Source organism: Barbatula barbatula (genome assembly GCF_947034865.1).
Source record: "Barbatula barbatula genome assembly, chromosome: 22".
Classification (NCBI taxonomy): domain Eukaryota; kingdom Metazoa; phylum Chordata; class Actinopteri; order Cypriniformes; family Nemacheilidae; genus Barbatula; species Barbatula barbatula.
The window spans coordinates 20,026,293-20,039,045 of record NC_136785.1 but is presented as its reverse complement, the minus strand read 5'-3'; the positions used below and the strand labels follow the sequence as shown (position 1 = coordinate 20,039,045).

Below are 12,753 nucleotides of genomic sequence, written 5' to 3'. Positions count from 1 at the left end.
TTCTGCAGCAGTCCGTCCCGACTTGTTCTTCGTTGGGTAAGCTTGGGCGAACCTGGTGAAGTGGTCCATGACCACAAGGATATATTCATACCCTCCCCGGCTTGGCTCCAAGTGCAAGTAGTCAATGCATACCATTTCCATGGGTGAGTGTGTAGTGATACTACCCATTGGTGCTCGGACATGTACGGTAGGTTTCTTCTGTTTTATACAGGGACACTTCCTGGTCACGTACCCTTCTATCTCAGTCTTCATGTACGGCCAGTAGAATCGATCCCTCGCCAGGCTGAGTACTCTCTCTGTCCCCACGTGTCCCATTCTGTCATGGAGGTGTTCAAGGGCCAGCTTCTTGTACCTACTTGGGAGAACTAATTGCTTCCTTCCCATTGTCTTTCGATAGAGAAGTCCCCTTTCCACATGCAGCTTGCTCCACTCGTACATGAACTTTCTGCTGGTTCCAGTTAAGTTTCCTCTCATTTCCTCAGTTGGATTGACTCCATCAACTTTCCACTGCCTTACTTGCGAAATCACTGGGTCCTCCTCTTGGGCTTTGACCAACTCTTCCAGTCCGACTGTTGGCAACCCCGTGTTTAATGTCTGTACTTCATCTTCGACGGTAGACATGTACAAGGCAGCGATCCAGGCCACATCCTTTTCTCCGGCTACACGACTACCCTCCCAGGCCGCTTGTACAATGGTGGTAGGTAACTCCTCTGTGCACTCAAACTCAAAAGCTTCAAGGTCCAGTGGAAGACGGGACAAAGTGTCGGCATCGATGTTAACACGCCCTGGCCGGTATTTGATGTCGAACCGGAAGTCAGATAACTCACCAACCCAGCGATGGCCCACCGAATTCAGCTTTGCTGTGCTCATCACGTATGTCAGTGGGTTGTTGTCAGTGTACACCGTGAAGTGCTGGGCATAGAATAGGTAGTCCCGGAATTTTTCACAGACTGCCCATTTCAAGGCCAGGAACTCAAGCTTTCCACTGTGCAACCGATAGTTTTTCTCAGCTTTTGTCAGTGTCCTGGACCCATATCCAATTACCCTTGGCTTCCCCTCCTGTCGCTGGTAGAGAATCGCCCCCAGGCCCTCTTCAGACGCGTCGGTGTGGAGCGTAAAAGGTAGGGTAAAGTCCGGATATGCCAGCACTGGTGGTTTCTCTAGCATGCCGACTAGTCTCTCCAGGATCTGCTGATGATCTCGCACCCATTCTACCGGAGTCTTTGAGGGGACCTGTGGCCCTTTAACTTTCCTTCGGTTGGACCCACCTTGCTCGGCCCCTGTCTTTGCCTGTAGCAACTCGTATAGGGGTTTGGCAATCCTGGAGAAGTCCTGGATAAATGTCCGGTAATAGCTGAGGAAACCCAGTAACCTTCGTACATCCCCTACTGTCTGTGGAGTCTTGCGTGTGAGAGACCGAACGGCTTCCTGGTCTCTTGGGTCTACTCTCACTCCTTCTGCTGACACAAGGCGCCCCACATACCTGACTTCGCTCTGGAACATCTCACATTTTTCAGGTTTTAGTTTGACACCGTGACATCGGAGAGCCCTTAGTACCCTCCTAAGGCTTTCTACATGCTCTTCAAACGACTTTGCGTAACACAAGACGTCATCCAGGTAGGGTATGCAGCACTCATCTCTTAGCGAGTCGAGCATCTCTTCCATGCTGCGTTGGAAAGCAGCCGGCGCGTTTGACAGGCCAAAAGGGATCCGAACCCACTCATAAAGCCCCCAAGGTGTAATGAATGCAGTCATGTGTCTGGAACCCTCGTCTATGAAGCCCTGGTGGTAGGCCTTACCCTGGTCTAGAATGCTGAACCAGGAATATCCCCCAAGTGTGTCGATTAACTCCTGAATCCTAGGCAGTGGATGACGATCTGGGATGGTCTTCTTGTTTAAGAGCCGGTAGTCCACGCAGAGCCGCAGTTTGCCATCTTTTTTTCTAACGCAGACAACTGGAGCGGCGTATGGCGACTTGGACTTGACAATCCATCCTTTGGTCAGGAGTTCTTGTATGTAGCCTTTGACTTCACTGAACAGGGGTTTCGGTACAGCGGAGTATGCTCGTTGAACCGGAATAGCATCTTCAAGAGTGATTGACATCTGCAGACTGGGGATACATCCGATGTCATCGTCGCCTTTGCTGAAGACGCTAGACTCCTCGTATAACATCTTCTGTACAAGTTCACGTTGACTGTCACTTAGATGCCCCAAGTCCACAGGAGGATGCCACAAGCCAGTGTTCCTATCTGCCACTTGTGTCCCTGCAGTCTGAACCCTCACCATTTGCCTTGCTTCGCTTAATTGTCCCGGATCCACGATTCTTTCTATCTGCTGTAGAGTCCCGAGAATCGTGCCCTGCGGTAGTGTTACGTCACATCCGGTACAATTGCCTATGGGTACAGATACACATGGGTCACCTCTCTTGGGTATCTCCAGAAGTCCCCCTCCGAGATCCAGGCATCTTAGATGGGTGTTCTCCTCTTGTGGTTCAAACAAAGCGACAGAGCCCAACTGTGTTAACTTTGGCGTGATCCGGCATTGCACCCAGGCAATCTGCCCTGATGGGATGATGACTCCTCTCTGTCCAACCTTTAGACGACCACATTCCTCTTCTTCTGTAGTGAGTATGACTTTGATTAGGGTTTGGGCTTTCTCGTTTGGGACATCAATGGCACCAGCTAATAGAGCAGTGAGTGTTTCCGTGAGCTGTTCGGGTTGCCCCTTAATCAGTTCCTCAATCACATTGAAGCCCAGGAGTGGTCTCTCAAGCGGCATTTTGCTAACTAGAAACGGTACATTGATGGAAAGGCTGGGATCCTCGTTTCCTATTAAGTTAACTGTAATGACTGTCCATCCGTCGAATGGAATAGGATCTCCATTAACAGCACATACCTCCAGATCGTTGCCACATCCAAGGAGGTCTTGCAGTGGTCTCACATCAATATCAGGCAGGTATTTCTCTTTCCACTGACGATCAACCATGCTGACCTGTGCCCCGGTGTCAAGCAGTGCCCTCACGGTGAGTCCATTCAAGTTGCACTGGGTTAAAGCTTTGCTTCCTATCAGCTTAATAATGGTGTCAGTTTTGGTCTGGCACGTCCTGTGGTCCCCATTCAGGTCTGTTGATTTATCATTTTGTCTCTGGTTGGTATGTCTTTGATCTATTGCTATTCTTCCTCCAGGTTTGTTCAGTGTTGAGTTAGTGTAAACAGTTTGGGACTTTTGTTCTGCGGTCACTGGTGGTCCCTCTACAGTGGCCGATGTCCGTTTCCCTGCCACTGAGGTCGTCTCAAGCATCCAGCTGCCCGGTGCCCCTCCTCACTGCAAATGAAGCAATGTGGACAGTCCTGACGCCCTTCTTCTGTACACTTGGGACAGCCCCGCGAGCGTGTCACTTTGCGGGGAGCTGGTTGACCTCTTAAGCATTGGCACCCTCTGTCCACCTGTGCTGCCATGGAGCGTTGTAGTGCATCCACCATGTTGGTTAAAGCGTCGAGTCTTGAAGTCAGTTGTTTGATCGGGTCATTTTGGTTCTTTTTCACAGTAGCCTCTATTTTCGCCCCCTCTTCACTGCAAGGTTCACTGTGGACTTGGGCACTACTTGCTGTGGACTGCTTTGTTCTGGTCGGGGGGCCCAGCCGTCGCAGTCGCTCATTTTCGTCGCTTGTAACTTTCATTACGTGTCTGAGGATGGCATCATCGGTCACACTACTGTCAGCAAGCAGTGGCTTCAATTCGCTGCGAATATCCTTGCATCGATGACTCAGGCCCTGGTAGACTGTGTGTAAAAACACATCCTGCACGGTGGCTACACTATACTTGCGGTCTGAATCAGTTTGCCTCGCTGCGAAAAGTATCTTTTGTTTCAACCCCATTACACGATATAAAAACTGCTGGGGGGTCTCGTGGTCGCTTTGCTTGGTGCACATCAGTTCTTGAAATAGTTCTGTGCTGCTCCGATCTCCCAGATGTGACTGGAGGAACCCTTTTAACTCGGTTACCGTCATGTCATCTTTATTGATCAGCATGTCTTTAAAGATGCCGGGTTTGATGATTCTTAACACACCTCTGACAATGTCGGTATCGCTGAAGTTCTCTCTGAGGCCAGCGTCCATCTGTCTGCATACATTGTTATATGTGATGTCTGACGAGTGGTCGCCAATCTGGCCTCCGTGTATCTTGAACTCGCGGGGCTGGATACATGGGAGTCCCAGCGTGGGGAATGTACTGCTCTGAGTAACCCGCTGAGGTCGTTCAGTCTGATACAGGGGCGGTGGTGGAAAGGTGCTTCCCTGCTCTGCACCTTGGGTCAGGTTGGTGTGTCTGGTAGGTGACATATGTGAATGGATCCTCTTGCCAAGTTCTTCGTACTCTGCAAGCATTTTTTGCATATCCAGATTAGTTTCAGAACCAACCCCTCCATCACCCCCTGAGTTTGTGAGATGCTGGTGTGGATAAGTGTCATCAGTAGGTGATGTGCGTGAAGTATGTGTGTTATGAGTGTTTGTGTTAATGTCAGATGGACATATGGCAGTGCAAATCTGTTTTGCTGATTTTACAATCTCTTGTAATGACAACAGTCCACTCATACCTTGATCCTCAGTCTCAAGCAAGGATTTACTCGACATGAAGGCATCGATGTACTTGAAACAACCGTCACAGTCCTCCAGGTCCAGTTCAGATGACTCTTGACCTTGTACAGGCCCAATGGCCTTGGCAATGTGAAACAAATCGTCAGCCTTTAGTGTGGTCAGATCTTTCCGGATGTCCCACACCAAGCATTTCCTCGTACGATCCACCATGATCTCGTTCTACGTTGTCTCCTCCGTTGCAGCCTCAACCTCAGGATGGAGATAACCGTCTACAGATCACCTGGCACAAGCCTCGTGTCTCGTCGCCCGTGGATGTAGCAGCTGCCGCCCTCGAGCGCAATGTCGCCTGGTCCCGACGGTTCTGAGATGATTGGATCAGCTCCCTCTGTCACGTGAAGCTGATCCCGGACGAGCCCCCAAGAATCTGTTGCAGGTCCCGATTTCAGAGACCCAGCAGCCAGATTACTGTAACCTGTAAAACAGGAATAAAGTCAAAAGAAGACAGGAGAGTTGCATCTGCTCTTTCACAGCTCCTCAGTTGATCTGAGGACGCATGCGCAGTTTGTTGTTCTTCTCGCAACTCTCCGATCAGACTATCAAAATAAGAGTCCCTTTTTTTCCCCTTCCATATCTCTCAATTAACAATAGCTGTTGAACATAAACGCTGCATAGATAAATTATATGGTGAATAAACTTAAAACAATACAAAATAAGAAACATTAAAATAAAGCACAACCTTACACAATTGTGTACATACTTTGTGTGTATCACACTAGCAGTCCTGTTTTGCTCTCTTTTCACACATTTTGTAGAGCGTTTGCGGTCAGCAGGTGTTGTGCTTTTTGGGTGTTATATTTTATGTTCTTATTTTGAGTAATAGTGCACTTTTAATAATCTGACATGCTGAGTATGAAAGATCTAACAGGTATTTTGCGTCACATTACAGCTGGGACAAACCTGTGTGACTTTATAAAGAACCGGCTCACGGGGCTCAGTTTTCAACTGGTGAATTCATTGCAGGAGAATGATAAAATATGAATGTCACTTTCATTATACTCGATTTAGACTGCTGTGCTAAACACTGTACGTGTTTTGTTTGTTTGAAGAATCTGGGAATGAGAGCCACTAGTCAAACAAGCACTATTTCTAGTTTCTCTCTACAGCTTCTGTAGTTATCTCTGTATAAAGACACTCTGATGGTTGATGTGCCGTTCCTCTCTGATTCAGGAGGCGCTCTGCATTTATTTAGCATTTGTCTGAAAATCCCCCTTAGGGGAAGGTTTTATTTAGGTGGGAAATGAGTGTTCTCCCCATTGGCTGGTGCCAGATGTAACACCTCGCTTCAATACATCAATAGTTTGCAAATCCCAGGAAAGTCAATTACTTACATGGAGAGGCTATTTTTGGACAAGGGACAATTTTTGAACACAAAGTCATTATAGAGATAATGTAATGGCAACTTTATCCAGCGGGGAATGTGGCGGCATGGGCAACGGATATGTGATTCGTCTGGCATCTTTACCACAGAGACGGCGCGGTAAACAATCTTAAATAGAGCTCCTTCTACTGGGGAAAAGACGACGTGTTGTCGGGAAACAAAGTAGTTTTATTGCTAGAGGGAAGAAATGAAAAGTAAAACGTGGAGGCATCTGCAGAAACATGAAAGTTAAGCTTTCATATTCAGGTTGAAAATGTGAAGTTGTTTTTAGGGTTTGAGCGTCTCTTTCATGTGAGATGAACTCTTCCATCGTTGTCTTCAATTTTGTTAAACTTCCTCAGCCATGCATTCTAAAGCCACAAACACACTGCGGGCGACAAGCAGATATAAATGCAGTATATCCAATCTCTAAACTTATTTACTACAAAAATATCACTAAAAGTGTTTACGATGTGGGAGGTGTTTTCACGGTTGGTCCTTGACTTGTTGTCTGCGTTGTGTTTTGTAGCGTAAGCGCCATAGCAATTCAAATAGTATCACAGTCCCGTAGTGTCAGTTCGGCTTTAGACAACGATGCACAACCTAATCTTCCTCAAATCGATCTCTACATGAAGAGGCGACATTGACAGGTCTAAGGGACCATCTGCAAAGTCATGGCCCACCTGAAAATCGTTACTACATAGATGGTCATTACCTTCTATGTTACACACTGTAGTGTCACCAAATTCAGTTTACCCATCGATGCTCTCCTGCTGAATTTTGTTACTCTAAACTATGTAACACTGAAGTGAATGACTATATTTTTGTACAGCACTTTTAGTCCAAATTTAAAACAGCCGTGCATTTACAACCGGAGCACTGTGCTAGTTTATACCAACTGCACTTTTATTTCTACTTTCTTTTTCTTTCAGTTTTATTCTTTTTATATATATTTTAAATTAATTGTCAATTGTCATTTCAATTTGTCTATGAAAACAAACTTGCCTTGCCTATTTTCGATAGAAGATACATAATTAATGTATGGCAATTTTCCAATGTGCCTTTATGGAATATCACGTGAGCAGAGCAGATCAATCCAGCCATGCAGTATAGTCAAGTGCACTTTTGTTGGGTTAAAAGAGTTTGGTACTCACGCTAGTGTGAATTGTGTACTTACATTAGTGAAGTCAGCATTTGTACCGTGTGAATCATCACTACTTTTTGGCCTGTCGCGCCGTTACACAATGTGTGCATTCAGTGTTGTGTATTCTCGATAAATGTCCGCTGGTGTGTATAGAAGAGGCTTAAGCACTCGGGAGAGATGTTAGAGTCCGGCACCTGCTGTATCTTCTGTTATGATGACTGCTGTTTGACAGGCGGATCGGATGCAGGAACCCATTTCTCCTCCAACCACAGCAAATCAATGTGTTCAGCTCTTCTCACCGTCACCTAAATTACCCCTTTCCATTTCAAAGAATTAAAGCCACCTGGAGCTGTCAGAAAATCACACAAACAACATGTTATGGGTCAGATAGTGTCCACTGCTGCCCTGGAACTGAAATTGACACATGAATGTGAGGCATTCGCTCAAGTATCAGCAACCGAGCATCAGCTTGGCCTATTGAACTGTCAGCACTTGAAATCATTATTTTCAAACTGGCTCTGATACGTCACATCTGAAATCCAGACTCTTATTGACCTGAGGTCACTCAATGACACATGTGATGTCTGGACATTTCTGTTTATCCACACGCACACACACACACACACTTGCTGGCCTCAGACAGATTGCTAGTGAAAGTATTTTTGGCACTCACATTGAAAAACCATCATCAACAACCAAGAAAACTCTCTCTCTCTCTCTCTCTCTCTCTCTCTCTCTCTCTCTCTCTGTCTCGTTTGTTTTGGTACAAAGCATAACTTTGAATCATTACATGTTGGACAGATATAAATTAAATTTTTCAACATATGTATGATTATTTATAATTACAATTCAACAATATATGATATTTAGAAAAATAGTCCAGCCAGAAATTAACATTCTGTCCTCATTTTTCATCCTGACGTATTTCACAGAAATCAAACAGATAAATGTTCACGCTGCGGTTTTCTGTTCTATGAAAACAGGCCGTTTGTGCACTACATGTCAAGTCTTTGAGAGCCATACAGCCATGGACAGACGTGCACTAAGTAATGATTAAGTAATGTTTCCGGTCACACTTCAGTGTATGGGGCAATTCTCCCTATTAACAAACCATTCACTACAACATTTCCCCCAATAAACTCTTTATTTGTTGCTTATTAATAGTTAGTATGATAGTTGTTTAGGTATTGGGTAGGATTAGGGATATGCTCATGCAGAATAAGTGCTTTATGAGTACTAATATACAGCCAATATGCCAATAATAGACACGCTAATAACAACCAGTTAATCGTGAGAATTATACTGAAGTGTCACCATTTTTGGTACTATGGGAGTCAATCACTTTAACGTTCAAGAACTTCAAAACATAAAGTTGAAAGCTACTGAATGTACAACTGTAGCTTTACAACACTTTCCGCTTTATAATGTTTGTCTTGCAGAGGTTATCCAGCTCAGTCTAGCAGAAGACAAGCGTGTGAGCGTCACCACCATGACTGTTGGTCTGAGCGCAGTGCTGTCCTGTGCCATTCAGGGTACACTGAGACCCCCCATCATCTGGAGGAGAAATGGCATCATACTCAACTTCCTCGACCTGGAGGATATAAATGTGAGTCCTCTTCAAACAACCTACTTGATATCAGAAAGTTCACATTTTAACATCGGAGTGTATTGCAGAAGAACGTGTTGCTAAACATCTGCAGAGAAACGTGATATACGTTGTGTCACTGCATCATTTTTTTGTTAAAACGCCTCAATGTTTGTATACATAAATTTAACCTGAATGCCAAGAAAACCAAATGTCAGCACCGTTGTTAGAACTAGATCTGTAAAAGATTCTTCGTTTCTCGGACATTCCTCTTTGTCATTGACCCATTTCCATGTTCTAATATTCTAAACAACATGCAAAATGCTTTACAGTAGATGTCCACAGAGAATATTGTGTGTTTAGAATAGAGTCTGTAGACGTCTGCACAGACACAATAGTAAAGCCTGAAACAGGTCCATTCAAAATGTGTGCGTGTCTGATATCTTGAACAAGTTTTATTTGATGTTGCCCAACAACACACAGGACAACAAGACCAGTTAAATGGCTCTCAATGAGCAGCTGTGGTAAAACATAAACAATTTTCCTTTATTTTTTAGTTTGTTGTATATTCAACTATACAGTGATTATAAAATTGACAACATTCAAGGTTGAACGGAGTCTTTCATACAGTATGTTGGTTACGACAATTCAGTACTCTTAGCCTGTCACGCAAAAAAACTTTCTTTAGCAAAATGACAATTAGGAAAGAAGTAATTATTTTTTGTTGTTGTTTGTTTTGTAAAATGTTATTTGTATTTAATAAGACTGCCGATAAATATTTGATAATTATGACACACAAGACTGCATTGCATTGATTTTCCAACAACTCAACAGTATGGTAGGAACAAAAAACTCCAAAACATGATGAATGTTTATGTTTCGCTGTTTTCTGAGACACGCTTTCCATTTTCAATGACTAAACATGTTTGTTTTCTCTGCACTTCATAACATGTTGTTATTGAAAATCATGTAATGCTTTTAGTCTCAGCAGCCAATCACGTGTGTTTGGTTTTAAAATGCAGACGTGCTGTTGGTGTTTAATGAAGTGTGTCCTGGCTTGTGTTTATCCACTCGCTCATTACAATACTCTAATTGCATGTTAATGAAGTGTTTGTTTACTGTTGCCCAGTCAACAACAACACTCAGGTCAACAAGACCTGTGCAGCGGTAAAGACGGTCAAATGGCTCTCAATGAGCAGCTGTGATAATCGCTTGTGTCATACGGGTTTAAAGATTTGGGTTTTAGTCTGTGCCACTGCTCCAGTAGAATCGAGCATGACCAGGGACTTTATGTTACAGATGAAAATGACCAAGATGATATCATTGTTATATTTATGATGTCTTTGTACTTACATTTTAAGATTCCAATACATCATGAAGCTAGAAAGCGATATTTAGTTGTGCATCTGGTAACATAAACATCTTAAACAGAAAGCTGTTAAGAGATTAAGATGAATGCATATTTTGTAAAAAATAAATTGATGATTTCTAATAATGTGACCTGCACCGAGAAACCCTGTCCATGCAAAAAAACTGAGAGTCATGTCTTCCAAGCAGCAGCAGCAGCAGCACATGACTGCATCTGGAGGTATGGCAGTTTACATATTGAGTAGTTTTATGTAATTGTGTTTTGATTTCAGGATTGATCAGGGTTGACACTGATGTAGCTCACTGCCGCACACATCATTTGTACCGTCCCCATTGGAAAGATGAGATCATTGAATGACCATCATCCTACAAGAAAACCAACATTTTAAAAAACACATTCTGATGTTGCGTGTAATACAGGGAAAAGAAGCTTTTACCATCGCCACCGATTGTTTATCGTACTGTGGGAACTATACTGTCTTTAAAATATCAAATTAGCTGCTGTTTACATTTCTGTAATATTTAGGGCTGTGAAGTGATGAAAATGTTTAATCTGATTTATCGCAACTTAATCACACATCACATTTGGGGCCAAAATATCATTTAAAGCCATTTTAAGCCAATACAGACAGAAGCTTCAGATGCTCAGAAGCTAAATGAGCTATAATTTCCTTTTTTCAGAAGCTCAATTGTTGTAATTAAAGACCAAAACTGTTTGGTTACGAATATTCCTCAAGAAATATTAATTAGTTTCTCATTAACTAATTTCTTTTTTAAATAACTGTTAAAATATAAAAGTATAAAATCAACATGACATGCGCTTGAAGCTTTCTTGACAAAAATAGCACTGGTGTGATATCACGCTAAATAAATACGAGCTCATTCAGTCATTTTAGCACAGACTTCTTTAATTGTAAGTTCTTTCTGACAGTATTTTGTATGTTATATCACACAGTAAATTTGCCAGCATCACCAGTCAACAGTATGAAATGTAAGATGGCCTACTTATGTCTGGGGCGGTGCGGGTGCATTAAATGTGTTGAAAATTGTAATCGCGTTAATATTCCATTAAGTGTTAATTATAATTACCACATTAAATGCACAGCCCTTATAATATTATATGCTTCGGAAACATGATATAGGCCTTCTGTGCAGTGCACGGGTCAAAACAACCCAGCGTGTAAAAGAGTATACAAGTAGGATAAAATGAATGAATGAATTAATGAATTTATTTCGAGCAATATATAATGACACATAACACAGGCAATAAAGAAGCATTTTGTTGATGTTTGATTGATGGATGTGTTAGTATGGCTATTTTATTATTAGCGTCCAGTGAAGAGCTGTTCTACCAATGAAATCATTTTAGAGACATTATTTTAAGGTCAAAAAACTACAAAGTGTTGCTTTAACAAACAGTTGAAATTTTTTTTGCACCGTATATGTTTGGAGAATTTGTTATGCAGTGAGTTGGCACTGCTGTGTGGGCTTCTTTAAGATGGTAAAAGCAGAATGTGTGAGCTGAAACTCAACACAAGATGAGTCCAGCAAAACACAATAAGCGAGTACCAAACACTGGAGGAAATAAATGAACAGCTGAAGGTTTCAAAGGGAAGACGCACTACATTTCAGGAAGGACAGTTCAGAGTCTTGACCTCAATCCAGCTGGAAAGATGCTGTGTAGAATGGAAACAGTTTGGTTAAAGCAGCGCATCAGAGCAGTGTAGTGTGTGTGTGTGTGTGTGCTGTTTCAAATATCTTTTATTCCTCATGACCTGAGAGGAAGATCTGGTGACATTCTAGTCAAGCAGGCAAAAAGCAGTTTACTTAAAAGATTCAGAAGAGGCTTTTTTTCCTCTTGTTTTGACCATATGCATTTATTTTTTACATTACTACCACTCCAAGGTCTTACAAAAGCACACTTTTCCTTTTTCAACTATTGGTGCCGTCTAAATGTTAATGTTAATTGAATAATTCAACACCTGCCAAGAAATTAAAATTGATTCGAAAATGTTATTGACAATTTCCTAATTACAGTGTCAATGCAAAATTACTGCCAATACATCTAAAAACATTAACAATGCCGCATAATATTGACCTCATTGCATGGGTGAAGTATTATCAGTCTCACAATCTTTATTTAATATAAAACGCAATTCGTTTTTCTCATTGGGTTTCAGCATCATCTGTCCCCTTGAAAGAGAGTCGGGATGTCCTTTTCGTACCAAAACTTCTTCAGTATTCGCTAGCAAAGTATTGTTTTTACAGACTCTGATCATTTATCTAGCTGGATTAGTGACAACCCTGCTAAACAAACAAATAGCAGTTTTGCTTCCTTTTTAAGAGCTTGCCCTATAAAGCTGCAGGTGTGTTAGGGTTTAATAGTGAGCTTTCATGTCCTTAAATCATTTACCCTCGGCAAGCTCATATAACTACAAAACAGTTTAATGTTTTAATCCCCCTAGAGTCCCCCAAAACCCCAGATGAGGAGACGCATTCTCACAAAAGCACAACTGGCTTCATTAATCACGCTAATGTAGGCTATATTTTTAACCCTTGCCATTTATCAGCCTGAGACATTGTGGCGGTGAGGAACAAACCCCTGTGCAACGGGACGCCCGCTGATGCACAGTCTATTCATTCA

The 12,753-nt window shown here is 42.7% G+C and overlaps 1 protein-coding gene across 1 annotated transcript in view; it reads left to right on the top strand.

Moving 5' to 3' along the window:
* The window catches only part of fstl4 (follistatin-like 4), a 115,397-nt gene that overhangs the window by 85,770 nt on the left and 16,874 nt on the right, over window positions 1-12,753 (top strand). Inside the window, exon 7 of the mRNA XM_079487457.1 lies at window positions 8,596-8,762. Within this exon, the coding sequence (XP_079343583.1) occupies window positions 8,596-8,762 (167 nt within the window). The remainder of the gene's footprint in view (window positions 1-8,595; window positions 8,763-12,753) is intronic.